Source organism: Salmo salar, chromosome 06 (assembly GCF_965601325.2).
Source record: "Salmo salar chromosome 06, fSalSal1, whole genome shotgun sequence".
In the NCBI taxonomy this organism is placed as follows: Eukaryota; Metazoa; Chordata; class Actinopteri; order Salmoniformes; family Salmonidae; genus Salmo; species Salmo salar.
The window spans coordinates 26,777,907-26,805,000 of record NC_138296.1 but is presented as its reverse complement, the minus strand read 5'-3'; the positions used below and the strand labels follow the sequence as shown (position 1 = coordinate 26,805,000).

General features: G+C 43.1%; 1 protein-coding gene across 1 annotated transcript in view; it reads right to left on the bottom strand.

The window, feature by feature from the left end:
* The window catches only part of LOC106594070 (protein kinase C alpha type), a 283,350-nt gene that overhangs the window by 155,628 nt on the left and 100,628 nt on the right, over positions 1–27,094 (bottom strand). Inside the window, exon 3 of the mRNA XM_045720006.2 lies at positions 13,374–13,456. Within this exon, the coding sequence (XP_045575962.1) occupies positions 13,374–13,456 (83 nt within the window). The remainder of the gene's footprint in view (positions 1–13,373; positions 13,457–27,094) is intronic.

Below are 27,094 nucleotides of genomic sequence, written 5' to 3'. Positions count from 1 at the left end.
GTCTGTCTGTCTGTCTGTCTGTCTGTCTGTCTGTCTGTCTGTCTGTCTGTCTGTCTGTGTGTGTGTGTGTGTGTGTGCACCCACTGTGTAGAGCCACACAGGGGCACTTCAACACAGAGAGATACTAAATACAGTAGCAAGGATTACCAAACAGGGGCACTTCAACACAGAGATATACTAAATACAGTAGCAAGGAGTACCAAACAGGGGCACTTCAACACAGAGATATACTAAATACAGTAGCAAGGAGTACCAAACAGGGGCACTTCAACACAGAGATATACTAAATACAGTAGCAAGGATTACCAAACAGGGGCACTTCAACACAGAGAGATACTAAATACAGTAGCAAGGATTACCAAACAGGGGCACTTCAACACAGAGATATACTAAATACAGTAGCAAGGATTACCAAACAGGGGCACTTCAACACAGAGAGATACTAAATACAGTAGCAAGGATTACCAAACAGGGGCACTTCAACACAGAGATATACTAAATACAGTAGCAAGGAGTACCAAACAGGGGCACTTCAACACAGAGATATACTAAATACAGTAGCAAGGATTACCAAACAGGGGCACTTCAACACAGAGAGATACTAAATACAGTAGCAAGGATTACCAAACAGGGGCACTTCAACACAGAGATATACTAAATACAGTAGCAAGGATTACCAAACAGGGGCACTTCAACACAGAGATATACTAAATACAGTAGCAAGGATTACCAAACAGGGGCACTTCAACACAGAGATATACTAAATACAGTAGCAAGGAGTACCAAACAGGGGCACTTCAACACAGAGAGATACTAAATACAGTAGCAAGGATTACCAAACAGGGGCACTTAACATGGTCAAAACATGTTGACACAACAGTAGCTAAGATGGGGAGAAGTCTGTCCATAATAAAGCACTGCTCTGCCTTCTTAACACTATCAACAAGGCAGGTCCTACAGGCCCTAGTTTATCGTATCTGGACTACTGTTCAGTCGTGTGGTCAGGTGTCACAAAGAGAGTCTTAGGAAAATTACAATTGTTTCAGAACAGGGCAGCACGGCTGGCCCTTCAATGTACATGGAGAGCTAACATTAATATGCATGTAAATCTCTCATGGCTTAAAGGGGAGGAGAGATTGACTTCATCACTACTTGTTTTTGTAAGAAGTGTTGCCATGCTGAATGCACCGACGTGTCTGTTTAAACTACTGGCACACAGCTTGGACACCCATGCATACCCCACAAGACATGCCATCAAAGGTCTCTTCACAATCCCAAAGTACAAAACAGACTATGGGAGGCAAACAGTACTACATAGAGTCATGCCTACATGGAACTCTATTCCACATCAGGTAACTGAAAGCAGTAGAATCAGATTTTAAAAAACAGATAAAAATACACCTTATGGAACAGTGGGGACTGTGAAGAGACACACACACAGGCACAGACGCACGCATACACATGATAAGAAGATAAGTAGAAACGAATAATACAACTTGAAACTATACTGGTTATAATCGCTATCAGCTGATAACACTAGAGGCAGACCCACTGACACAGGGACTAAATGATTCCTCCATGCTTTAGATAGAGCGTGGGCCTAATTAACGACAGGAACTCAGTGCCCCTTCTCTGACTTCCGATATCAGCTAAATCCTAACTTGACATACCCTGATGTCGTACCTCTGACCTCTCACCTAAATCATGCATTGATGCCAAACGCAGCATGGCCACTGTCATGACGTTGGCCTCTTTGGGTACAGGAAGGACAGTTGACCCCCTCCCTTTTGCACCACCACTACCTTCCCCCCAACCCAGGCCCTGTGTGAAAGGGTTGTAAAAACTCTAAAATTCCAGGAGAGTCTCTGGCCACATGGCCCATAGAGAGACAAAGGAAATTCTTCCAACTCATAGAATTGGAGAACCGAGCGACATGTGTGTTCTGGAGAAGGTATGGAAGATTGGTGAAGAATCCAGCTACGAACTGATCCGCTTGGTACAATTTTGTGATACTCAGAAGAGACAATATAGCCATATTACCATAAAACTGTTTATATAATAGCCTCAGCTTGAGACTTGCATCATAATGGTTGTATAAAATGTATTAATAAGGATAAAGCTATTTGTAAAACATTGAGAAGCTATGTACTGATGTTAATGTGATAGAATTGTATTTCTGTACCAAGTTTAACTCAGTCATCGGCCCGCCCCCCAGGGACACAGACAGGACCAGGCGTCATTTGACAAGCCTGTTCTATGGGCACTATAAAACACCCCCTGATTTACATTTCTTCAGACCAGGCCTCCACTCCATGGCCAATAGGTTTTACCTTCCAATTCCTCTACTGAAAGTGAACCATACCACGTGGTTAACTTTTAGACTATCGAGACCGACAGAATAAGAACAAGTCTTTGATATTAATTATTAGTCTGCAGCTAAGTAAATTATATCATCGAACGCGAAGACCAACGAAACATCCATTCTAACCGAGAGAGAGAGAGAACGCGGAGAAAACTCCCCAACAGAACCAAACTCTCCAACAAGAATCAGAACGACACACTGAGCGTAAATATATATTGATTGCAATTGTTCCCGAATGAGTGAGCCTTCAATTGTCAATTGTTAATATTAATGAACTCTGTAGGTGTGCATTCTCAGCTGACCGTTTATGACCCATTGTCTAACAGAACGGCCATGCCTGTTAGCCATTAGCGCACATTACTATACCAATCCTTTGTGACGATAATTACTGTTTGTATGTTTTCTGTTAATTACTTAGTGTAGTAAATAAATGATTTTAAGACAATTGATGTATGGATGATTTTAGTAAAGACTGGGTTCGTGCAGATACAACAATTTACGACGTTTGGAATGAGACTGGACTCGAGGTAAAATACACCATTTAAACCAGAAGATAATCGGCCTATACTATAATAGAATATAATATTATAGTACAGGAAAGTTATATTAGGAAAATTATAGCTTTGTAATCTGAATATTCTCCTTGGTGCCCCGATCTCCTAGTTAATTACAATTAAACGATTAATCAGTTTAATCGCGTGATAATAATTACAGGGAGGTAATTGATAAACATGTCTTCAGTTTAATGGTACCCAAAGACACGACACCACCAATAGAAACACACACCTTTCTCCTACTGCTATTCTCAGCTTCCCTACACTGGTCAGATGATCTGGTATAGAACACATCCATAGATTCCACACCACCAATCCCCCAAATTCATTAACACAGTAACACTCTGGGTTGCGTCATCAGAGATGAGGCTGATGACTGCAGCAGATTCCAATATGATATCAGTAATTAAATCAACCAACATATTACATAAGCATTAATATTCCCATGGCAGCTGTTCCACTGGGGTGGCTGAGGCACCTGTGCTTCTTTTTAATTGCTTTATTGCGCTGATGTTTAGGTCAATAGAATGTAATCAGTTTTTAAAATGACCTCCCATCTAAATGGATTCATTTAAACCATATGGCCTACATATCCATATGTGGTCTACTGTATATATTGCTTGATATACTAAACATATCAACATGTCTGTTCATAGGCTCAATGTTGCATAAAATTGTTTTCCAAAAACAGATCCTTAAAAAAAACATATTATTTCAGTGTACTCAGAGGTCTATTAGAATTATTTCTGAAAGGTGATCACGTTTTCCTCTTAAATATCTGAGGTTTCAAGAGGGTTAACGTTATCTTTCTGTTAGCTTTACCATCATTCTTGCCTCATATCCATTTCTTCACAAGAACTCGGCTGACAGTAATCTAACCACTAGTCTGCATGTGCTGATGATTTACAGACAGAGAGATTATCAACAACATTCTTCAAATCCAAACCTTAACCATTAGGCCGGAAATGCGCTGAACAACTGACCTTAGATCAGTGCTCATAGAGACAACGTCCCCCTAGTGAAGGTGAAGGTCTCAACAGACTCTAGCTGTCATCTGTTCTGCGTGGTTTAGAACTGATGGGTTCTGACTCCTAAACTTGAAATATTTTGAATCATCAGGTCTCCTATGGAAATGAGAAGGGCCATAGTCTGGTTTCTACACCAGCAGTTAGTGGTTATCTGTAGGAGGAAGGTATATGGTGGAGGCAATTAAGCTTGGAATGTTCTGAGTAAAGGAAAGGCAATCACATGGTTGCAGTCACTGATAACATTGGAGAGACGTGGTTTAATCAAATCAAATGTATTTATATAGCCCTTTATACATCAGCTGATATATCAAAGTGCTGTACAGAAACCCAGCCTAAAACCCCAAACAGCAAGCAATGCAGGTGTAGAAGCACGGTGGCTAGGAAAAACTCCATAGAAAGGCCAGAACCTAGGAAGAAACCTAGAGAGGAACCAGGCTATGAGGGGTGGCCAGTCCTCTTCTGGCTGTGCAGGGTGGAGATTATAACAGAACATGGCCAAGATATTCAAATGTTCATAAATGACCAGCATGGTCAAATAATAATAATCACAGTAGTTGTTGAGGGTGCAACAAGTCAGCACCTTAGGAGTAAATGTCAGTTGGCTTTTCATAGCCGGTCATTGAGAGTATCTCTACCACTCCTGCTGTCTCTAGAGAGTTGAAAACAGCAGGTCTGGGACAGGTAGCACGTCCGGTGAACAGGTCAGGGTTCCATAGCCGCAGGCTGAACAGTTGAACAGTTTATTGCCCGCATCACTTAACTTCCTGCCTAGAAATAAAGATGTAATGCTCAGAGGGAAGGAGGATACTTCACCCAAATTGGGGTCTATATACTTGTGCTGGTGGAAAGATGTCTTTGTCTGTTCAGCTGTCTTTTATAGTTGTCCGTCAGTTTTTACCCTGTTATTTCTAACCTAACAGAACTAACATGTGGAGTGATCTCACGGCTGGTTGCTTAGAGTTAGAGGTTTGTTAGCATCAAGCCGCTAGCATGGTAATGGCTGTTTTAGTGAGTTAGAGGTAGCCTGGATAACTGCTGTTGCCTGGGCGGCTTGCTGGCTATTCCCAGCTGTTGCTTTGAGTTAGCGATTTGTTAGCAGTGAGCTGCTAGCAGGGTAATGACTGTTTAAGCAAATTAGTGGTAGCCTGGGTAAATGCTGTTGCCTGGGCGGCTGTCTGGCTCTCCCAGGTGTTGCTGTGGGTTAGCGTTTTGTTTGCGGTAGCTGTTGCTGTGGGTTAGCGTAGCAGTGAGCCACTAGCAGGGTTAATGGTCTGTGACAGGCAGGCTAATAGCGTGGAACACGGCCATTACTGTCAGATAGAGATGTAGGCCGATGCAAGGCAGCTGAGGGCCTCAGCAGTCAACAGATTTATTAACAGTGAACAAGGGGAGAATCAGATCAGCACAGAATATGTCTAAGTACTGTTCATTTGATAATGACACTCAAAGTCACAGATCAACTCTATAGGCTGAAAGCAATGGTTCTGTAAGACACCATGCTGCAATCTAGGTATTTCTCTTTCACATTAATTCATATTCCCAAAGCCAAAGAGGGGAGAGGGCGAAATGAGGGATTTGTCACACTCTACCTCTCCACCTGTCAAAGTGTCCCAGGGATGAAGAGCCGACAAGCCACAGATCTTTTCTTTTCATCTTCTCTCTCCGTCTCTCTCTAGTTCCCTCTCTTCCTCTCCCGCTCGTTTTCATAGCATTGTTTTGTAAAAACACTTTTTTATTGTTCTCTTATCATTTCAGAAGCACATTTATGAGGATAAATTATACAGTCTAGGATAAGGAGAGGAACTGAAGAGGTGAATATTCAATATTTGACATATGACTCTCCCTAATATCCCTCACTCCTCTTGTTTTTTACATTTACATTTACATTTTAGTCATTTAGCAGACGCTCTTATCCAGAGCGACTTACAGTAGTGAATGCATACATTTCATACATTTTTTCTCCGTACTGGTCCCCCGTGGGACCAGTACACCATCAATTGTTCTCCCCGACTGCAGCACTGATCACAGTATGTGACGGATACATGAAGAAACATCTTTGTTAACACAAGTTAGAACATCTGCCCTGTGTGTTCCTCTGTCAGTGGCTGGGGGTAAGATTCATACTCATAGTAGAGAAGAGCATTGTTCTTCTCTCTCTCTATCTCTCTCTCTCTCTCTCTCTCTCTCTCTTATCCCACCCCCTCTCTCTCTTCTCTTCTCCCACCCCCTCTCTCTCTTCTCTTCTCCCACCCCCTCTCTCTCTCTCTCTCTCTCTCTCTCTCTCTCTCTCTCTCTCTCTCTCTCTCACACACTCACTCACTCACTCACTCACTCACTCACTCACTCACTCACTCACTCACTCACTCACTCACTCACTCACTCACTCACTCACTCACACAGTCACTCACACACTCACACACTCACACACACAGAGAGAATCTGGCCCTGCCCCAAAGGCACCTTGAGAGAAAAGACAAATTGCAAACAGCCTGTGATGTAATACCCTGGCTACACAGATCCATACCCGTTTATCAGTGAACAAATCTGACATACCGGTATCATAGGTTAATCTACACTAAGGTACCGTCTATCATGTGTTTATAAATTTGACAATACAAACCGTTCTCATTCAATTGATGGGTATATACATGATCAATAAGAAACACTTATAAATCAATGGTTGCAACTGTGAGTTCATGTCGCCAATCTAGGTAGTAATGTAACCCTCTGGATCGCAGTGAGAAAGCTATTATCACCTCCTAACTGATGCTTCCAATTCCAACTCAATTAATGTCTTCAGTAATCTACTTTCATTTCAAGTATATCTCTTAACACCTCCCCTGCCTGGCTCTCCACAGCTCTGTCCTCTTCTCTCCCGGAGGAGCGACAGGTCGTGTCACAAAAGGCACCCTATCCCCTATATAAAGCACTACTTTTGACCAGAACACTATGGGCCCTGATCAAAAGTAGTGCACTACATAAGGAATAGGGTTCCATTTGTGACGCAGCCTCAGTATGCCCACAGAGACACTTGGCTAATGATATCACTAGTTCAGCTTGTCACAGCAATTAAGGCCCTATGTTGTAATGTCGCCTACACTTTAGCAGGGTCACAGAGCCGATGGGGCCAGGTGTTAAGGAGTCCCATAATGAGAAAGGAGGTCAGGAGTATGTGGTTGTAACGGTCGGCCATTAAGTCATAGATCTTAATGGCATGGATCTAAATCATTATTCAAGGCCAATGTTGTAAACCTATCTCTTTTTCTATTTCTAGACCATCAGAAAGTCGGCTTTAAAATTCATTTCCCAGGGAGGAATATTTATGATGCGCATGTTTCTGACTCCAGTTACTGTGAATCCTAACCAGATAGATGTAGAATACATTGTTCACTGTAACACAGAACTGTCTTGATCTTCCTCAATAAGAAATACCATTGGCTACTCCTAGACCTCAACAAACCTCTGACATAAACAGAGCCATGGATTGATTAGAGGGAGGGAGATAGGAGAAAATAAATTGAAAATCATTGGTACGGTGGCAGGTCATTCATCTCTACTGATTGTGAAAGTAAATCAGAACGGAGCATCAGACAAGAGCAAAAAAAAACTAAAAAGCTGATCCTACAACAACAACACATTGATTTTAATACCAAATGCACGGAGGTGGCTACACACACACACACACACACACACACACACACACACACACACACACACACACACACACACACACACACACACACACACACACACACACACACACACACACACACAATATCAAACCCATGCAGATGCAGAAGAGGCAATCAGATAGAAGAGCTCTGAACACAGCTAAAACAAGCTCCAGGAGAGTGATTGATATGAACAGACCAAAGACAGATGGTTCGAAAAAGGATTTACAAAAAGGAAACGCAGCAACACCAATATACATATAGAAAAATAATCATTGCAACATCAGTCTTGCAATCTGGACTGACACTAATCCCCAAATGACATTGCCTCAAACAATCTGGCTTTAAAGGCACAGTGAGTGAGCTTTGGCTGGTGGCCATTGTCATTATATACATGTATCTATACAGCCTGCATGGCTCGGGGAGCAGGGTTTCCAATGATTTCCATTCACTGGTTGCTCTTTGGAGGGATGCTTGACATGCAATACAGTAGAGTGTGTCACAGGTCCATCAGGTGAATGAAAGGTGACTGGAGAGAAAGAAGGACCACTTTTCACCAGTGCTTGACTCTGACTGAAATAGGTTCCAGTACTCATTACAAGTCAAGCACTGCTTTTACTATAGATGCTAATGTGAACCAACTCTCTTATTCTATCTCTGTGATTTCCCTGTGCTCTTTCCCTCTCTCTCTCTCTCTCTTTCGCCGTTTGTATCGATCAAAGCATTGATGATGTCATCCATGGTCTGAGGGTGGTACAGAGGTCATGACCCATAGCAGTGTGTGTGTGCGCATCTACATACTGTATGTGTGTGCTTGCGTATATCATGTGTGAGTGTGTCTGCGCTCATTGCAGGTCCAGCCTCTAGCTCCAGCCAGACGAAGGGGAGAGAGCGAGAGAGAGGGGGAAAGGACAGTGAGAGACCCATGACACCTGACTGAGTCAAGGGCCGGTGGGCAGGGATGGATGGATGGATGGATGGATGGATGGAGGAGTGAAGGGATGTGGAGGAGTGGAGGGATGGTAGTTAGTCATTCACACGGAGGTCAGGTGTGAAACAGCCACCATCTGTAGCCTGACTGTCTCAAGATTGTGGAGGATTCACCTCCATCATATTACTGTTCCTCCACCTCCACCATGTTACTGTTCCTTCACATCCACCATGTTACTGTTCCTCCACCTCCACCATGTTACTGTTCCTTCACCTCCACCATGTTACTGTTCCTCCACCTCCACCATATTACTGTTCCTCCACCTCCACCATGTTACTGTTCCTTCACATCCACCATGTTACTGTTCCTCCACCATGTTACTGTTCCTCCACCTCCACCATGTTACTGTTCCTTCACCTCCACCATGTTACTGTTCCTCCACCTCCACCATGTTACTGTTCCTTCACCTCCACCATGTTACTGTTCCTTCACATCCACCATGTTACTGTTCCTTCACCTCCACCATGTTACTGTTCCTCCACCATGTTACTGTTCCTCCACCATGTTACTGTTCCTCCACCTCCACCATGTTACTGTTCCTTCACATCCACCATGTTACTGTTCCTTCACCTCCACCATGTTACTGTTCCTCCACCATGTTACTGTTCCTCCACCATGTTACTGTTCCTCCACCTCCACCATGTTACTGTTCCTTCACCTCCACCATGTTACTGTTCCTCCACCTCCACCATATTACTGTTCCTCCACCTCCACCATGTTACTGTTCCTTCACATCCACCATGTTACTGTTCCTCCACCTCCACCATGTTACTGTTCCTTCACTTCCACCATGTTACTGTTCCTTCACATCCATCATGTTACTGTTCCTTCACCTCCACCATGTTACTGTTCCTCCACCATGTTACTGTTCCTTCACCTCCACCATGTTACTGTTCCTTCACCTCCACCATGTTACTGTTCCTTCACATCCACCATGTTACTGTTCCTTCACCTCCACCATGTTACTGTTCCTCCACCTCCACCATGTTACTGTTCCTTCACATCCACCATGTTACTGTTCCTCCACCATGTTACTGTTCCTTCACCTCCACCATGTTACTGTTCCTTCACCTCCACCATGTTACTGTTCCTCCACCATGTTACTGTTCCTCCACCTCCACCATGTTACTGTTCCTTCACATCCACCATGTTACTGTTCCTCCACCATGTTACTGTTCCTTCACCTCCACCATGTTACTGTTCCTTCACATCCACCATGTTACTGTTCCCTCACCTCCACCATGTTGCTTTCACCTGTATCAAGTTTCTATCCTGGTCCTTCTAGATCAGTGAAGATGAGGAAATAGAGGAGGAGAGGAAATAGAGGAGGAGAGGAAAAAGAGGAGGAGAAGAAATAGAGGAGGAGAAGAAATAGAGGAGGAGAGGAAATAGAGGAGGAGAGGAAATAGAGGAAGAGAAGAAATAGAGGAGGAGAAGAAATAGAGGAGGAGAAGAAATAGAGGAGGAGAGGGAATAGAGGAGGAGAGGAAATAGAGGAGGAGAAGAAATAGAGGAGGAGAGGAAATAGAGGAGGAGAAGAAATAGAGGAGGAGAGGAAATAGAGGAGGAGAAGAAATAGAGGAGGAGAAGAAATAGAGGAGGAGAAGAAATAGAGGAGGAGAGGAAATAGAGGAGGAGAGGAAATAGAGGAGGAGAAGAAATAGAGGAGGGGAGGAAATAGAGGAGAAGAAATAGAGGAGGAGAATAAATAGAGGAGAAGAAATAGAGGAGGAGAAGAAATAGAGGAGAAGAAATAGAGGAGAGGAAGAAATAGAGGAGGAGAAGAAATAGAGGAGGAGAAGAAATAGAGGAGGAGAGGAAATAGAGGAGGAGAAGAAATAGAGGAGGAGAAGAAATAGAGGAGGAGAGGAAATAGAGGAGGGGAGGAAATAGAGGAGGAGAGGAAATAGAGGAGGAGAAGAAATAGAGGAGGAGAAGAAATAGAGGAGAAGAAATAGAGGAGGAGAAGAAATAGAGGAGGAGAGGAAATAGAGGAGGAGAGGAAATAGAGGAGGGGAGGAAATAGAGGAGGGGAGGAAATAGAGGAGGAGAGGAAATAGAGGAGGAGAAGAAATAGAGGAGGAGAAGAAATAGAGGAGAAGAAATAGAGGAGGAGAAGAAATAGAGGAGGAGAGGAAATAGAGGAGGAGAGGAAATAGAGGAGGAGAAGAAATAGAGGAGGAGAAGAAATAGAGGAGGAGAGGAAATAGAGGAGGAGAGGAAGAAATGAAGAGGGATGGAAACCAGTCTAAGAAGTGGTGAGCACCAGTAGCAACCATCTTGCACTATTTTAGTATTCAGACAGGGCTGTCGCCTGTGCAACACTAAGTCCCCTGTTCTGTTTAAACAGTGCCCAGTGACTGGGTAGAGGCAGGACTGGGTACACAGAGCCAGCAGGAAACAGGCAGGCCTAAACAGGCTTGACAGGAGGGAACACTCACAGCCAGCAGCATAAGGGGTCCAAGGGGTCCTGTGTGTGTGTGTGTGTGTGTGTGTGTGTGTGTGTGTGTGTGTGTGTGTGTGTGTGTGTGTGTGTGTGTGTGTGTGTGTGTGTGTGTGTGTGTGTGTGTGTAAAATACAACATCAAATCTAAGTTGTTCAAGTGGACTCAATGTTCAACTCAGTAAGAATACAGTGGTCATCATAAGTCATAAGTCATCCACACACTCACATCATATTAGCAGTGTTTATGTCTGACACATTTAGACCTGACGGAACAGGGGGTGTGTTTGTGTGTGCTTGCTTGCACAATCTGTGTGTGTTAATGTGTGTGTGTGTGTGTGTGCTAAGGAGGGAACAGTCTCGTTAGAAGGTCTTCCACAAAAACAACAGCAAAACAAACATTTTAAAACGGTTATGATGGTTATTTGATTTCTTCATCCATAATCCTCAGTTACATGATTATACGGCAATTGTCCCAGCCCTATTTCTGATAGCCCAAACACTCACTTCTAATTGGCTGGCTGTGTGTGTTTGTTTGTGTTTGTACATGACTGATCAAAGTGTAGACAAGCAGCAAGCAGCACTGCACAAATGGGACAGAGGGATTCTTGTGTAGAGGATGTTTACATACAGTAGGCCAGGGACCGTCAACTAGATTCAGCCACGGGCCAATTTCTTCTTCAGCGAACATAATTACAAAGAATTTGTAGACTGCAAATTGACCGCAAGAAGCCAAAACAGATATAATATTGGACTAAAACATAATAATTTCAAACCTTGCTTACATTTGTATACGATCACATACTGTATATCTCTGTATTATGGGTGGGAATGCTTTGGGCTGACAGTTGGGGAACCCTGCAGCAGCTATACAGCTCTGTGTGTGTGTGTGTGTGTGTGTGTTCTAAGTGGATGTATGTTTATGTTTATTCCAGCTGGTGTGCCAGGCCACAGTAACACGCCCTAAACAAACATCATCATCCTAATCATCATGGTCACAGTGTAAACACACACACACACACACACACACACACACACACACACACACACACACACACACACACACACACACACACACACACCACACACACACACACACACACACACACACACACACACACACACACACAGCCAGGCAGAACACAGCGTTGCGGGTATGCTTGCCTTCCACAAACCAGAGCCACTTATCTAACCAAGGACACACACAGGCCTGGGGGAAGTAGAGAGGGACAGGGGAACTGACTGAGTGTGTACAGGGTCACACACATCCTAAACAGAGCTGTCCTCCATCAAGAAACACTGTGCCCTAACAGGCTCTGAAAGGGGATGTATGTGTGTGTTTTGTGATTGAGTGTGTGGTGTGTGTGTGTGTGTGTGTAGGGACGATGGGGAGGGCCTGTGTTTGGCTCGCACATTGGTCCTCCTCATTAAATCTAGCAGGACAAACAATGCTGTTCATACATTACACACACAGTTATTTTGAGACCGTTTTCAAAGCCATTTGTCATACAGCATTTGCAGAGAGATGCTGGGAAGATCAAAGTCAGTGTGTGTTGTGTCAGTTTAAGACGTTTACTAATGAGACAGCTACAATTGACTCCTCCTTATTTACACAGTGTAAGGTGTGCTTGTGTATGGGAGAGAGCGAAAGAGAGAGAACGAGACAGACAGAGAGAGAGAGAGAGAGGAGAGAGAGATTCGACATTCGACACAATTCGACATACCAATTAGGATCTGGCTAAAAATACTTGAATCAGTTATAGAACCCATTGCCGTTATGGTTGTGAGGTATGGGGTCCGCTCACCAACCAAGAATTCACAAAATGGGCCAAATACCAAATTGAGACTCTGCATGCAGAATTCTGCAAAAATATCCTCAGTGTACAACGTAAAGCACCAAATAATGTATGCAGAGCAGAATTAGGCTGATACCTGCTAATTATCAAAATTCAGAAAAGAGCAGCAAGATTTGTGACCTGTTGCCACAAGAAAAGGTCAACCAGTGAAGAACAAACACCACTGTAAATACAACCCATATTTATGTTTATTTATTTTCCCTTTTGTACTTTCACTATTTGCACATTGTTACAACACTGTATATATACATAATATGACATTTGAAATGTCTTTATTCTTTTGGAACTTCTGTAAGTGTAATGTTTACTGTTCATTTTTATTGTTTATTTCACTTTTGTTGATTACCTACTTCACTTGCTTTGGCAATGTTAACATATGTTTCCCATGTCAATAATGCCCTTGGGAGGAGGTGGTGGAGGAGGAGGAGGGAGGGAGGGAGAGGGAGAGAGAGAAAGCACAGGAACTCACATCTGTGTCGGGGCCTTTGTCGGCTCCAGGGCAAGAGAAGGTGACAAACTCATGGCACCTTTTGTGGACCACAAAACAGCACACTGTAGGAGAGGGCAGAAGAGACATGGACAGTTAGACGGTAATCAGGAACATTTCCCTATCTTTCTCCCTTACACATGACATGTAAACACACAACATACACACACACCATGACCAATCCAACTCTCCCCACCCCCCTTCCCCAGCCACCCTCACCCTCCTCCCCTCTAGGAGAGCATCCAAACTGTACACAATGGGTCATTAATAAAGGCCCTGACCAGTCATCCAGTCATCCTCTATACACCAGCTCCAGGCTGCAGTCAGCAGTCATTCAAACAGTGCCATCCAGAGAGATACTTATCCCGTCAAAACATTAGGGAGCTCCGGCCATTGAAGTGACTCATAGGTTGTAGCTCTATGATGGAGATCATCTTAAGCATAATAAATGGTTGGTCGTAACTAGGGTTGCAAAGGGTCGGAAACTTTCCAGGAATTTTCCATGGGAAGTAAAGCCCGGGAATTTTGGGAATTTTGCTTAAATTCTAGGTCTTGTGGCATATTTTGGTTAAACTATCCCCACGGTCCTGTGTGGCTCAGTTGGTAGAGCGTGGTGTTTGCAACGCCAGGGTTGTGGGTTCGATTCCCATGGGGGACCAGTATGGAGAAAAACATGTATGAAATGTATGCATTCACTACTGTAAGTTGCTCTGGATAAGAGCGTCTGCTAAATGACCAAAAAATTTACAAATGTAAAATTTCATTGGAATTGCAACCCTCTGCATGCACAGTGCATTCTTCCATTACACGTGCAGCATACTGCTCCATCACATGTAGAGATGATTCTCAAGATCTTGCACACTAATGAGATGCTATTGAGCCTACACTGTCTGAGCCAAGGACTACATGCTTTCTGGTAAGCTTTAATTACAATACTGGTTGGGGTGAATATAGTTTATATGACATACATGATATTTTGTTAACTAGTAAATAGTAGCCTACAACAAAGTGTGTTTAAATAATTTCTAACTTGTTAACAATATCTGCTAATTCATTTTTGCTACCATGTGGGTTTTAGCTTGCTTGAGCCTGCTAACTGAGGAGTGTTAATTCACCCGTTTCCATACATGTTTCATTTTAAAACATTTATCTTACAAAAGAGTTGTTTAATCTAACTGCTTAACTATTTATCTGTACATGGAATCGTATTTGGGTATATTTTTACTCATTTCTTTCTAATCTTTACAGGAAAATGCCACGGACGCTATCTGATCTGTGGAGACATTTTACTGCAGCTAATGTAGAAGGAAAAGCTGTATACATTTGCAAATACTGTGCCAAATCATATGTGAAGAATGTAACAAAGATGCAGAATCATCTGGCCAAGTGCATAAAGTTTCCTCAGCGCTCACAACAAGCAACCTATGACAAAAGTCCCTCTACTTCTATTCGAGGTGAAAATGATGAATCAGACACCTTATCGATAGCAACAGCTCATGGTCCTCCTGGAATCAGAAGTTTTTTGACTCAATGGAGGAGCGTAGTCAGAGAAATACTGATGAATGTTTTGCTCGAGCTGTGTATGCAACTGGTTCACCTCTGATGCTCACAGGCAATGTGTATTGGAAGATACTTCTGAATGTTCTTCACCCAGCATACACCCCTCCAACCAGACATGCTTTATCTACTCATTTGCTGGATGCAGAGTTCAACAGAGTTCAAGTGAAGGTCAAGCAACTCATAGCGAAAGCAGACTGTATTGCAATCAACTCTGATGGGTGGTCGAATGTTCGTGGGCAAGGAATAATTAACTGCATCATCTCCACCCCTCAATCAGTATTCTACAAGAGCACAGACACAAGGGACAACAGACCTTGCTTACATTTGTATAGGCTGCTTGGTCTAAAGTGGAGGAGTCCTACCTTCACATCACACCCATTGGCTGTGCTGCTCATGCATTGCATCTGCTCCTCAATGACATCATGGCACTGAAAACAATGGATACACTCTACAAGACAGCCAAGGAAATGGTTAGGTATGTGAAGGGTCATCAAGTTATAGCAGCAATCTACCTCATCAAGCAAAGTGAGAAGAATAAGAGCACCACATTGAAGCTGCCCAGCAACACTCATTGGGGTGGTGTTGTCATCATGTTTGGCAGTCTCCTGGGGGGGAAGGAGTCTCTCCAAGAAATGGCCATATCACAGTCTGCCGATATGGACAGCCACATCAAGAGGATCTTTCTGGATGATGTATTTTGGGAGAGAGTGGTAAGCAGCCTGAAACTCCTGAAACCTATAGCAGTAGCCATTGCACGGATTGAGGGAGACAATGCCATCCTGTCTGATGTTCAGACCCTGCCTGCAGATGTAAGAGAAGAAATCCGTACTACCCTGCCCACTTCACTGTTGCTTCAAGCAGAGGAAACTGCAGTTCTGAAATACATCAAAAAGCGTGAAGACTTCTGCGTGAAGCCCATACACGCCGCAGCGTACATGTTGGACACCAAGTATGCTGGCAAGAGCATCCTGTCTGGTGCAGAGATCAACAAGGCCTATGGTATCATCACTACTGTGTCTCACCACCTTATCCTGAATGAGGGCAAAGTTCTTGGCAGTCTGGCGAAGTTCACTTCCAAGCAAGGGCTTTGGGATAGAGATGCAATATGGCAGTCGTGCCAACATATCTCATCAGTCACCTGGTGGAAGGGACTTGGATCTGAGGCTTTTTCCCCTGTTGCCTCCATCATCCTCTAAATCCCACTAACATCAGCCGCCTCAGAGTGCACTGGTCCTTGTTTGGGAACACACACACCAAAGCACGCAACAAGCTGACCAATACAAGGGTTGAACAATTGGTGGTCATCCGGGCAAATTTGTGGCTTTTTGAGCCTGACAACGAGCCATCCTCAACAAGGTTGGAAAGTGACAGTGAAGATGAGGCCTCAGAGTCTGATGTTCAAGAGGTGAACATTGAGTAGATCCAGAAAGAAGAAATGGAAGCCTGAGAGAAAGACAACCAAAGCTTTAGTTGCTAGACTATCATTTTACAGATGTATGTTGAATTTTTTTTGGGATCATTGGGGATCATTCAATAAATAATTTATTTTGTTGTTCAGTGAAATCATCCCATGTGAAGAGTCAAGAGTCAACTCATTTAATAAAAGTTCAATTCGTAAGGATTTAATCATTTGCAATTATGTCTACTTATGATAAGGTAAAAGGTTTATGTTTCTGTCTCCATATGTTATGGTAAATATATCCAATGCAAAAAACATCTACATTTAGATGGTATTAATATTAATTTGCATATATTTACGTTAATTCCCATATATTCCCAAATATTCCCATTAATTCCCACGGAAAGTTTCCACCTCTGAATATTCCCTAAAATGTGCAACCCTAGTCGTAACCACAGCAGTAAATATATCTCTATGGTTATAACAGTTTGAATAATTCCTGTAGAACAGAATGCCATCGGGGGTACGCCAAATAAAAATGTGATTAAAATGTTGAGTTTTTTGTACAAAAAAAAATTGTTTTACTTTTCTTTTTAAACTAATTCTTCACATTTTCAAACAGTCCATTTATATTTTTTCCAACAGGGCTATACATCTGGGTGAGGTTTTTTTCTCGCCTGAGGAGCCTCGTTTTACTGCCAAAAATAAAGTTAAACCATCTAGTGTTCAGCGAAATAACAACACAATGTCAAATACAGGTAGCCTAGTCAAATAATTAACATCCAATCACATTAACCGTTACTCTCTCGCGGGAATTCCACTAACAGTCCGTATGTAGCCAAATGTAGCTGCTGCTCATTCCGTTTGCTCGAAAATTGATAAATGGTTAAAAAAAGTAAGGCCCCATAGAGTAAGGCCCCATAGGCCCCATAGAAACACATAGCAGCTCTACTGGTAGTTCTGCTACTACCAGCAGTACTACACCTGCACCTGTCGACTACACAAGTTGTTCTGCTTCCACGAGCACATCCAATGCTAGCATCAGTAATTCTACATTTGTTGTGGCATTGCAGGAGATGTTTTGAAACAATTACTGCTTCACATACAAGCCAGTGAATTCTGTGTTACAGCTGGATGAGTCAACAGACGTGGCAGGCCTGGCACAGCTCCTGGTATATGTCCGTGACGTTTATAGGGGGTCAATTAAGGAAGATATCCTCTTCTGCAAACCACTGGAAACCAGGACAACAGGAGAGGATATTTTTTAAGTACTGGACAGCTGTCACGTCCTGACCCTTGTAAGATGTCATTTTCTATAGTAAAGTAGCTCAGGGCGTGACGGGGTGTTTTTGGGTGGTTTTCTATGTTATCTATTCTATGTGGTTATTCTAGGTTTCCATTTCTATGTTGGGGTTTTTGGGATGATCTCCAATTAGAGGCAGCCGGTCCTCGTTGTCTCTAATTGGAGATCATATTTAAGTAGGGTTTTTTTCCATTTGTGTTTGTGGGTTGTTATCTTTTAAGTAGTGTTTATTTCTCTCTGCGTCACGGTTTGTTGTTTTGTTAATCAAGTTATTTGTGTATTTGCAATGTTTCACGGAAATAATAAATATGTGGAACTACAACCATGCTGCACTTTGGTCCGATCCTTTAGACAACCGTGACAACAGCTTTGTGACATCAAATGGACTTTGGTGGTCAAGATGTGTTGGTATCTGTACTGATGGTGCAAAAGCCATATGACAGGGAGACATAGTGGAGTGGTAACGCGCGTGAAGCACTGCTCCCAACGCCACTTGGGTACACTGCAGCATCCACCGAGAGGCTTTTGCTGCCAAGGGAATGCCTGACAGCTTGAAAGACGTTTTGGATACTACAGTGAAAATGGTTAACTTTGTTAAAGCAAGGCCCCTGAACTCTCGTGTATTTTCTGCACTATGCAATGATATGGGCAGCGACCATGTAACGCTTTTACAACATACAGAAGTGCGCTGGTTATCAAGGGGCAAAGTATTGACTCATTTTTTTAAATTGAGAGACGAGCTTAAAGTTTTCTTTACTGACTATAATTTTCACTTGTCTGACTGCTTGCATGACGACGAGTTTCTCACACGACTGGCCTATCTGGGTGATGTTTTTTCTCGCCTGAATGATCTGAATCTAGGATTACAGGGACTCTCCGCAACTACATTCAATGTGCGGGACAAAATTGAGGCTATGATTAAGAAGTTGGAGCTCTTCTCTGTCTGCATGAACTTTTTAAGGTATAGGGGGCAGTATTTTCATTTTCGAATGAAAAGCGTGCCCAGAGTAAACTGCCTAATACTCGGGCCCAGAGTCAAATATTTGCATATTATTGGATAGAAAACACTCTGAAGTTTCTAAAACTGTTTGAATGATGTCTATGAGTATAACAGAACTCATATGGCAGGCAAAAACCTGAGAAAAATCCAACCAGGAAGTGGGAAATCTGAGAATTGTAGTTCTTCTTTTGAATCCCTATCGAAACTACAGTGTCTGTGGGGTCACGTTGCACTTCCTAAGGCTTCCATTGGCTGTCAACAGCCTTTAGAAATGTGTTTCATCCTTCTCCTGTTACTGGGCAGAAAATAGGAGCTCAGTCAATGAGTGGACTGCCTGGGACCAGTGAGTTGTTTACTGCGCAGGCATATTTGGCGCACCGCTCCTTCTTTTTCCTCTGTAATGAATACGCTATTGTCCGGTTGGAATATTATCGACGTTTTATGTTCAAGTGACCCTAAGGATTGATTGTAAACAATTGACATGTTTCTACGAACGGTAATGGAACTATTTGACTTTTCGTGTCTGGATTTACGCTCGCGCGTTATGCCTTTGGATAGTGATCTGAACGCACGAACAAAACGGAGGTATTTGGACATAAATTTCGAACAAAAATAACATTTCTTGTGGAAGTAGGAGTCCTGGGAGTGCATTCTGACGAAGATCAGCAAAGGTAAGAGAATATTTATAATACTAATTCTGAGTTTAGTTGACCCCAGAACTTGGCGGGTATCTGTATAGCTTGCTTTGATGGCTGAGCTATGTACTCAGAATATTGAAAAATGTGCTTTCTCCGTAAAGCTATTTTGAAATCTGACACAGCGGTTGCATTAAGGAGAAGTAGATTTATAATTCTTTCAATAACTGTTGTAAATTTTATCAATATTTTTGTAAATTGATGTGCTCATTCACCGGGAGTTTTGGTGGGAATACATTTTCTGAACATCACGCGTCAATGTAAAATGGCGTTTTTGGATATAAATATGAACTTTATCGAGCAAAACATATATGTATTGTGTAACATGAAGTCCTATGAGTGCCATCTGATGAAGATCAAAGGTTAGTGAATATTTTAGCTGTATTTTTGGTTTTTGTGATGCATGTCCTTGCTTAGAAAATGGCTGTGTGGTGTTTCTTGTGAAGTTTATGTCCTAACATAATCTAATTTTATAGCCTTTTTGAAATCGGACGATGTGGTTAGATTAACGAGAAGTTTATCTTTAAAATGGTGTAAAATAGTTGATTGTTTGAGAAAATGAAATTATGAGATTTGTGCTGTTTTGTATTTCACGCCATGCTATTTCACTGGCTGTTGAATAGTGTGTCCCGCAGGTGGCTAGCGTCCCACGTAGCCCATAGAAGTTAACAAGGACAACACACAGGTCTTTCCATCATTGTATAATTTTTGTGTGAAAATGAACTCAAGCTTACGGACAATGTCAAATGTGATATAGCGAAGCACCTGAGTGAGCTGAGTTCGCATTTCCACTGGTACTTTCCCGAAACGGACGACACAAACAACTGGATTCGTTATCCCTTTCATGCCCTGCTTCCAGTTCACTTAACGATATCTGAACAAGAGAGCCCCATCGAAATTGCAATAAGCAGTTCTGTGAAAATATAATTTAATCAGAAGCCACTGCCAGAGTATCCTGCCTTGGCGAATCGCGCTGTTAAGACACTGATGCCCTTTGCAACCACGTACCTATGTGAGAGTGGATTCTCGGCCCTCACTCGCATGAAAACTAAATACAGGCACAGACTGTGTGTGGAAAATGATTTAAGACTGAGACTCTCTCCAATACAACCCAACATTGCAGAGTTATGTGCATCCTTTCAAGCACACCCTTCTCATTAACCTGTGGTGAGTTATTCACAATTTTCGATGAACAAATAAAGGTTTATATGTAAGATGGCTAAATAAAGAGCAAAATTATTGATTATTATTCTATTATTATTTGTGCCCTGGTCCTATAAGAGGTCTTTGTCACTTCCCACGAGCCGGGTGGGAAGTGACAAAAACTCACACTCATTCTTATGTTTAATACATGTATCGTATAGTGTATGTGTGTGGGAGGCTTACAATGATGGCAAAACACAACATTTGAGAGTGCGTTGACCCTGGTGCTAGAGGGGGTACACAGCTGGAGGATGAATGTTTGAAGGGGTACGGGACTATAAAAAGTTTGGGAACCACTGCTGTAGAAGACACTTGTCAGAAAGGAGAATACATGGTACAGTAGGTTGGTAGATAGTTTAGATGTTTTATTTTGATGCCAGGTTGTATTGGACCCAAGTAATGAACCACCACTCTCCAAGGCTCTCACTTCCACTTGTTTACCACCAAGACAGTGTGTGTGTGTGTGTGTGTGTGTGTGTGTGTGTGTGTGTGTGTGTGTGTGTGTGTGTGTGTGTGTGTGTGTGTGTGTGTGTGTGTGTGTGTGTGTGTGTGTGTGTGTGTGTGTGTGTGTGTGTGTGTGTGTGTGTGTGTGTGTGTGTGTGCGTGTGTGTGTGTGTGTGTGCATACGTTCTGTGGGAGTCATGGTGATGATCAACAGACCTAGTCAATACCTCTCGTAAAGAAAGGAGAGGATAAGCAAGACAATTACCAAGCAAATCAATAATTCATGTTTTGGGAATGACTGTGCACAGCAGTCACTGTGGAGTGTGCATGCCGTCAGTTAATCTCTGGCAGTTAGCACTGTGTATCTATCTGTAGGCTGTTGTGTAATTGGACAACTGGGTGCTTTTAAAAGTGGCTGAGTCCTGGTATACAGTATACAGTGGAACAGAGACCTTCTGTCAATTCCCACTCAAATTTGAGAGCTCTTCAACATTGAGAGACTGATAGTCAATCATCACCACCACCACAACCATCACCATCATTATCACCATCACCACCACAACCATCACTATCATCATCATCATCATCCCCACCACCACCAACATCATCACCACCCCAACCATCACTATCATCATCATTATCATCATCCCCACCACCACCAACATCATCACCACCCCAACCATCACTATCATCATCATTATCATCATCCCCACCACCACCACTAACATCACCACCCCAACCATCATCATCACCACAACAACCATCATCATCACCACCACCACAACCATCACCATCATTATCACCATCACCACCACAACCATCACTATCATCATCATCATCATCCCCACCACAACCAACATCATCACCACAACAACCATCACCATCATTATCACCATCACCACCACAACCATCACTATCATCATCATCATCATCCCCACCACCACCAACATCATCACCACAACAACCATCATCATCATCCCCACCACCACCAACATCATCACCACCACAACCATCACTATCATCATCATCATCATCCCCACCACCACCAACATCATCACCACCCCAACCATCACTATCATCATCATTATCATCATCCCCACCACCACCACTAACATCACCACCCCAACCATCATCATCACCACAACAACCATCATCATCACCACAACAACCATCATCATCACCACCACCACAACCATCATCATCACCACAACAACCATCATCATCACCACAACCATCATCATCACCACCACCACAACCATCATCATCATCACCACAACAACCATCATCATCACCACCACCACAACCATCATCATCATCATCCCCACCACCACAGCTATCATGCACATCACTACCACCACCACAACCATCATCATCATCATCATCATCATCCCCACCACAATCATCATCACCACCACCACCACTACAACCATCATCATCATCCCCACCACCACTACAACCATGATCATCATCATAACCACCACTACCACAACCATCATCATCATCATCACCACCACAACCATCATCATCATCATCACCACCACAGCCATCATCATCATCATCCCCACCACAAACATTACCATCATCAGCATAATCATCACCACCACAACCATCATCATCATCACCACCACAACCATCATCATCATCATCACCACCACAGCAGTCATCATCATCATCCCCACCACAAACATCACCATCATGAGCATAGTCATCACCACCTCAACCATCATCACTACCGCCACCACAACCATCAACATCATCATCATCATCCCCACCACAACCATCATCATCCCCACCACAGCCATCATCATCATCGTCATCATCCCCATCACAACCATCACCATCATCCCACCACAACAACCATCATCATCATCATCAACCCCACCACAACCACAACCATCATCATCACCCCCACAACCATCACAATCATCCTCACCACCACCACCACCACCACCACCACCACCACAACAATCATCATCACTACCACCACTATAACCATCATCATCATCATCATCATCATTACCAGAACCATCATCTTCACCACCACCACCACCACAACCATCATCATCACCACCACTATAACCATCATCATCATCATCATCACCAGAACCATCATCACCACCACCACCACCACCACAACCATCATCATCATCATCACCATCATCACCACCACCAACCATCACTACCACCACCACCACAACCATCATCATCATCATCCCCACCACCTTTACAACCACCACAACCATCATCATCATCATCATAACCACCACCATCACAACCATCATCATCATCACCACCACAGCCATCATCATCATCATCATCCACACCACGACCATCATCATCACCACCACAGCCATCATCATCATCATCATCACCACCACAGCTATCATCATCATCATCATCACCACCACAGCTATCATCATCATCATCGTCATCATCCCCATCACAACCATCACCATCATCATCATCACCACAACAACCATCATCATCATCATCATCCCCACCACCACAACAACCATCATCATCATCACCACCACAACAACCATCATCATCATCATCATCATCCCCACCACCACAACAACCATCATCATCACCACCACCACAACCATCATCCTCATCATCAACACCACCACCACAACCATCACCATCATCATCATCCCCACCACCACAACAACCATCATCATCATCATTCCCACCACCGCCACAACAATCATCATCACCACCACCACTATAACCATCATCATCATCATCATTACCAGAACCATCATCACCACCACCACCACCACCACAACCATCATCATCACCACCACCACAGCCATCATCATCATCACCACCACAGCCATCATCATCATTACCACCACAACCATCATCATCATCATCACCACCACAGCCATCATCATCATTACCACCACAACCATCATCATCATCCCCACCACAACCATCATCATCATCCCCACCACAACCATCATCATCATCCCCACCACCACAACAACCATCATCATCATCATTCCCACCACCGCCACAACAATCATCATCACCACCACCACTATAACCATCATCATCATCATCATTACCAGAACCATCATCACCACCACCACCACCACCATCATCATCCCCACCACCACTACAACCACCACAACCATCATCATCATCATCATAACCACCACCACCACAACCATCATCATCATCACCACCACAGCCATCATCATCATCACCACCACAGCCATCATCATCATTACCACCACAACCATCATCATCATCCCCACCACAACCATCATCATCATCATCACCACCACAACCATCATCATCATCCCCACCACAACCATCATCATCATCATCACCACCACAACCATCATCATCATCCCCACCACAACCATCATCATCATCATCCCCACCACAACCATCACCATATCATCATCATCCCCACCACAACCATCATCATCATCATCACCACCACAACCATCATCATCATCATCCCCACCACAACCATCATCATCATCATCCCCACCACAACCATCACCATATCATCATCATCCCCACCACAACCATCATCATCATCATCACCACCACAACCATCAACATCATCATCATCCCCACCACAACCATTATCATCACCACCACAGCCATTATCACCATTGTCATCATCCCCATCACAACCATCACCATCATCCCCACCACAACAACCATCATCATCATCATCATCATCATCCCCACCACCACCACAACCATCATCACCACCACTATAACCATCATCATCATCATCATTACCAGAACCATCATCATCACCACCACCACAGCCATCATCATCACCACCACCACCAACATCCATCATCACCACCACCACCACCATCATCACCACCACAGCCATCATCATCATCATCACCACCACAGCCATCAACATCATCATCATCACCACCACAACCATAATTATCATCACTACCGCCACCACAACCATCAACATCATCATCATCATCATCATCACCACCACAGCCATCATCATCACCACCATTATCATCACCACCACCACAACCATCATCATCATCATCAACATCGTCATCCTATCTGAATCTCTAAGTGTGCAGTATGCATCAGAGATGTTTCCATGGTAATCTGCTGGTTTCTGCTGAGAAGGGGAAAAGAGGATGAATTCATCTTCCTGAGTAATAAAGGTACAGAAAAAAAGAGTATAAATAAAAAGCTCAGCAAATATCTCTCAGTGTGATTTATTCCTGCTCACTCTCTGTCACCACCTCCAATTGTCATGCCCACATCAGGTAAACACAGAGATGAGAACACACACACACACACACCCCACTACTGTGATGGGGAGCATAACAAACACACCCCACTACTGTGATGGGGAGCATAACAAACACACCCCACTACTGTGATGGGGAGCATAACAAACACACCCCACTACTGTAATGGGGAACATAACACACTTGCACACGTGCATGCAGGCAAGCACATACACAAACACACACACATATGCACACATACGCACACACTGGTAACTGTAAAAAGTATATGCTTTACCTCAGGTTACCCATTATGGATGGTAACTATATAATCAATGTAGCTTTACTCCTGTCAGGGGAAATGAGCAAAACAAGGTTGCTTTACTCCTGTCAGGGGAATTTAGCAAAACAAGGTTGCTTTACTCCTGTCAGGGGAATTTAGCAAAACAAGGTTGCTTTACTCCTGTCAGGGGAATTTAGCAAAACAAGGTTGCTTTACTCCTGTCAGGGGAATTTAGCAAAACAAGGTTGCTTTACTCCTGTCAGGGGAATTTAGCAAAACAAGGTTGCTTTACTCCTGTCAGGGGAATTTAGCAAAACAAGGTTGCTTTACTCCTGTCAGGGGAATTTAGCAAAACAAGGTTGCTTTACTCCTGTCAGGGGAATTTAGCAAAACAAGGTTGCTTTACTCCTGTCAGGGGAATTTAGCAAAACAAGGTTGCTATACTCATGTCAGGAGAATTTAGCGAGAAGAAGTGTCAGCCTATTTGCAACTATTGCCTTTCCATGTTCATTGTCATTTGTTGCACTTGCATTATGTAACGTCTATGAATCACATGATTATGAAGGCATAAATGTATGAAAGTTCAGTCTTTGTGATGTAATAGTCTATTAATGTTATGTATTAAGTCATGCTTTATGTTTTGTATGGACCCCAGGAAGAGTAGCTGCTGCTTAAGAAGTAGCTAATGGGGATCCTAATAAAATACTAATTCACAAGCACACACACATACCAATGTGGCACTGGACATTTGACCGGCAACATTTTAATTTACCGGACATTTGAGAAATGTACCGGAACCATATGCATTGGGTGCTCAGAATGACAGAAATCACATTTAGAATATGGTAATTGATATTAACAGAACATGCAAGAATGTGCGGTCCTTTTTAAAGAATTCTAATGTGCACTTTTTAACATAGAATAACTGTCCACATTTACTTTTCCTCAGCCAACAAGATGAGTAACGAACAGCAAAATCACTAGCCTATGTCAATCTACTATAGTAGAAAAGTTTAGGCTACCTATTCTATTGGTCAGCTTGTTGAGAAAGGAAAGGCCTATTCCAAACAGACTCTGGGACAGTTGTGGGATCATATATCCCTAATTCATACAACCAGTAGGCCTAGGCTACATAAAAAAACGAGCAATGAGTCCGATGCAACAGATCACAACGTTTAGCTTAAAATGTTGTTCACATTATAAGCGCAGCAATGCGCACAACGTAGTAGGCTATGCGCGAATGCTCGATCCATAATGCAATTAGCAGGAAAACACCGTTGTCAAAAGGGCACTGCACATGCGAGCAGTTTCATGTGATAGATATGAAAATATCCCTTAGAAATTTTGAAAGAGACGAGATTTTACAGTCTACTTTGAAGCAACGTAAGACATGCCTCATGCCTCATCAATTAAGTACTGTATATGTTTTCAAAATGCATACTGCCTTCAGCTCATTGCAAAGTGGCGTTGATGATGAAGCCAGCCTTCCGTTGCCGTTTGAAGCCATTTTCAAAACAACTGGGAACTCGTAAATCTCCGACTTCATTGTGTTCAAGACAACTGGGAAATTGGGAAAAACGA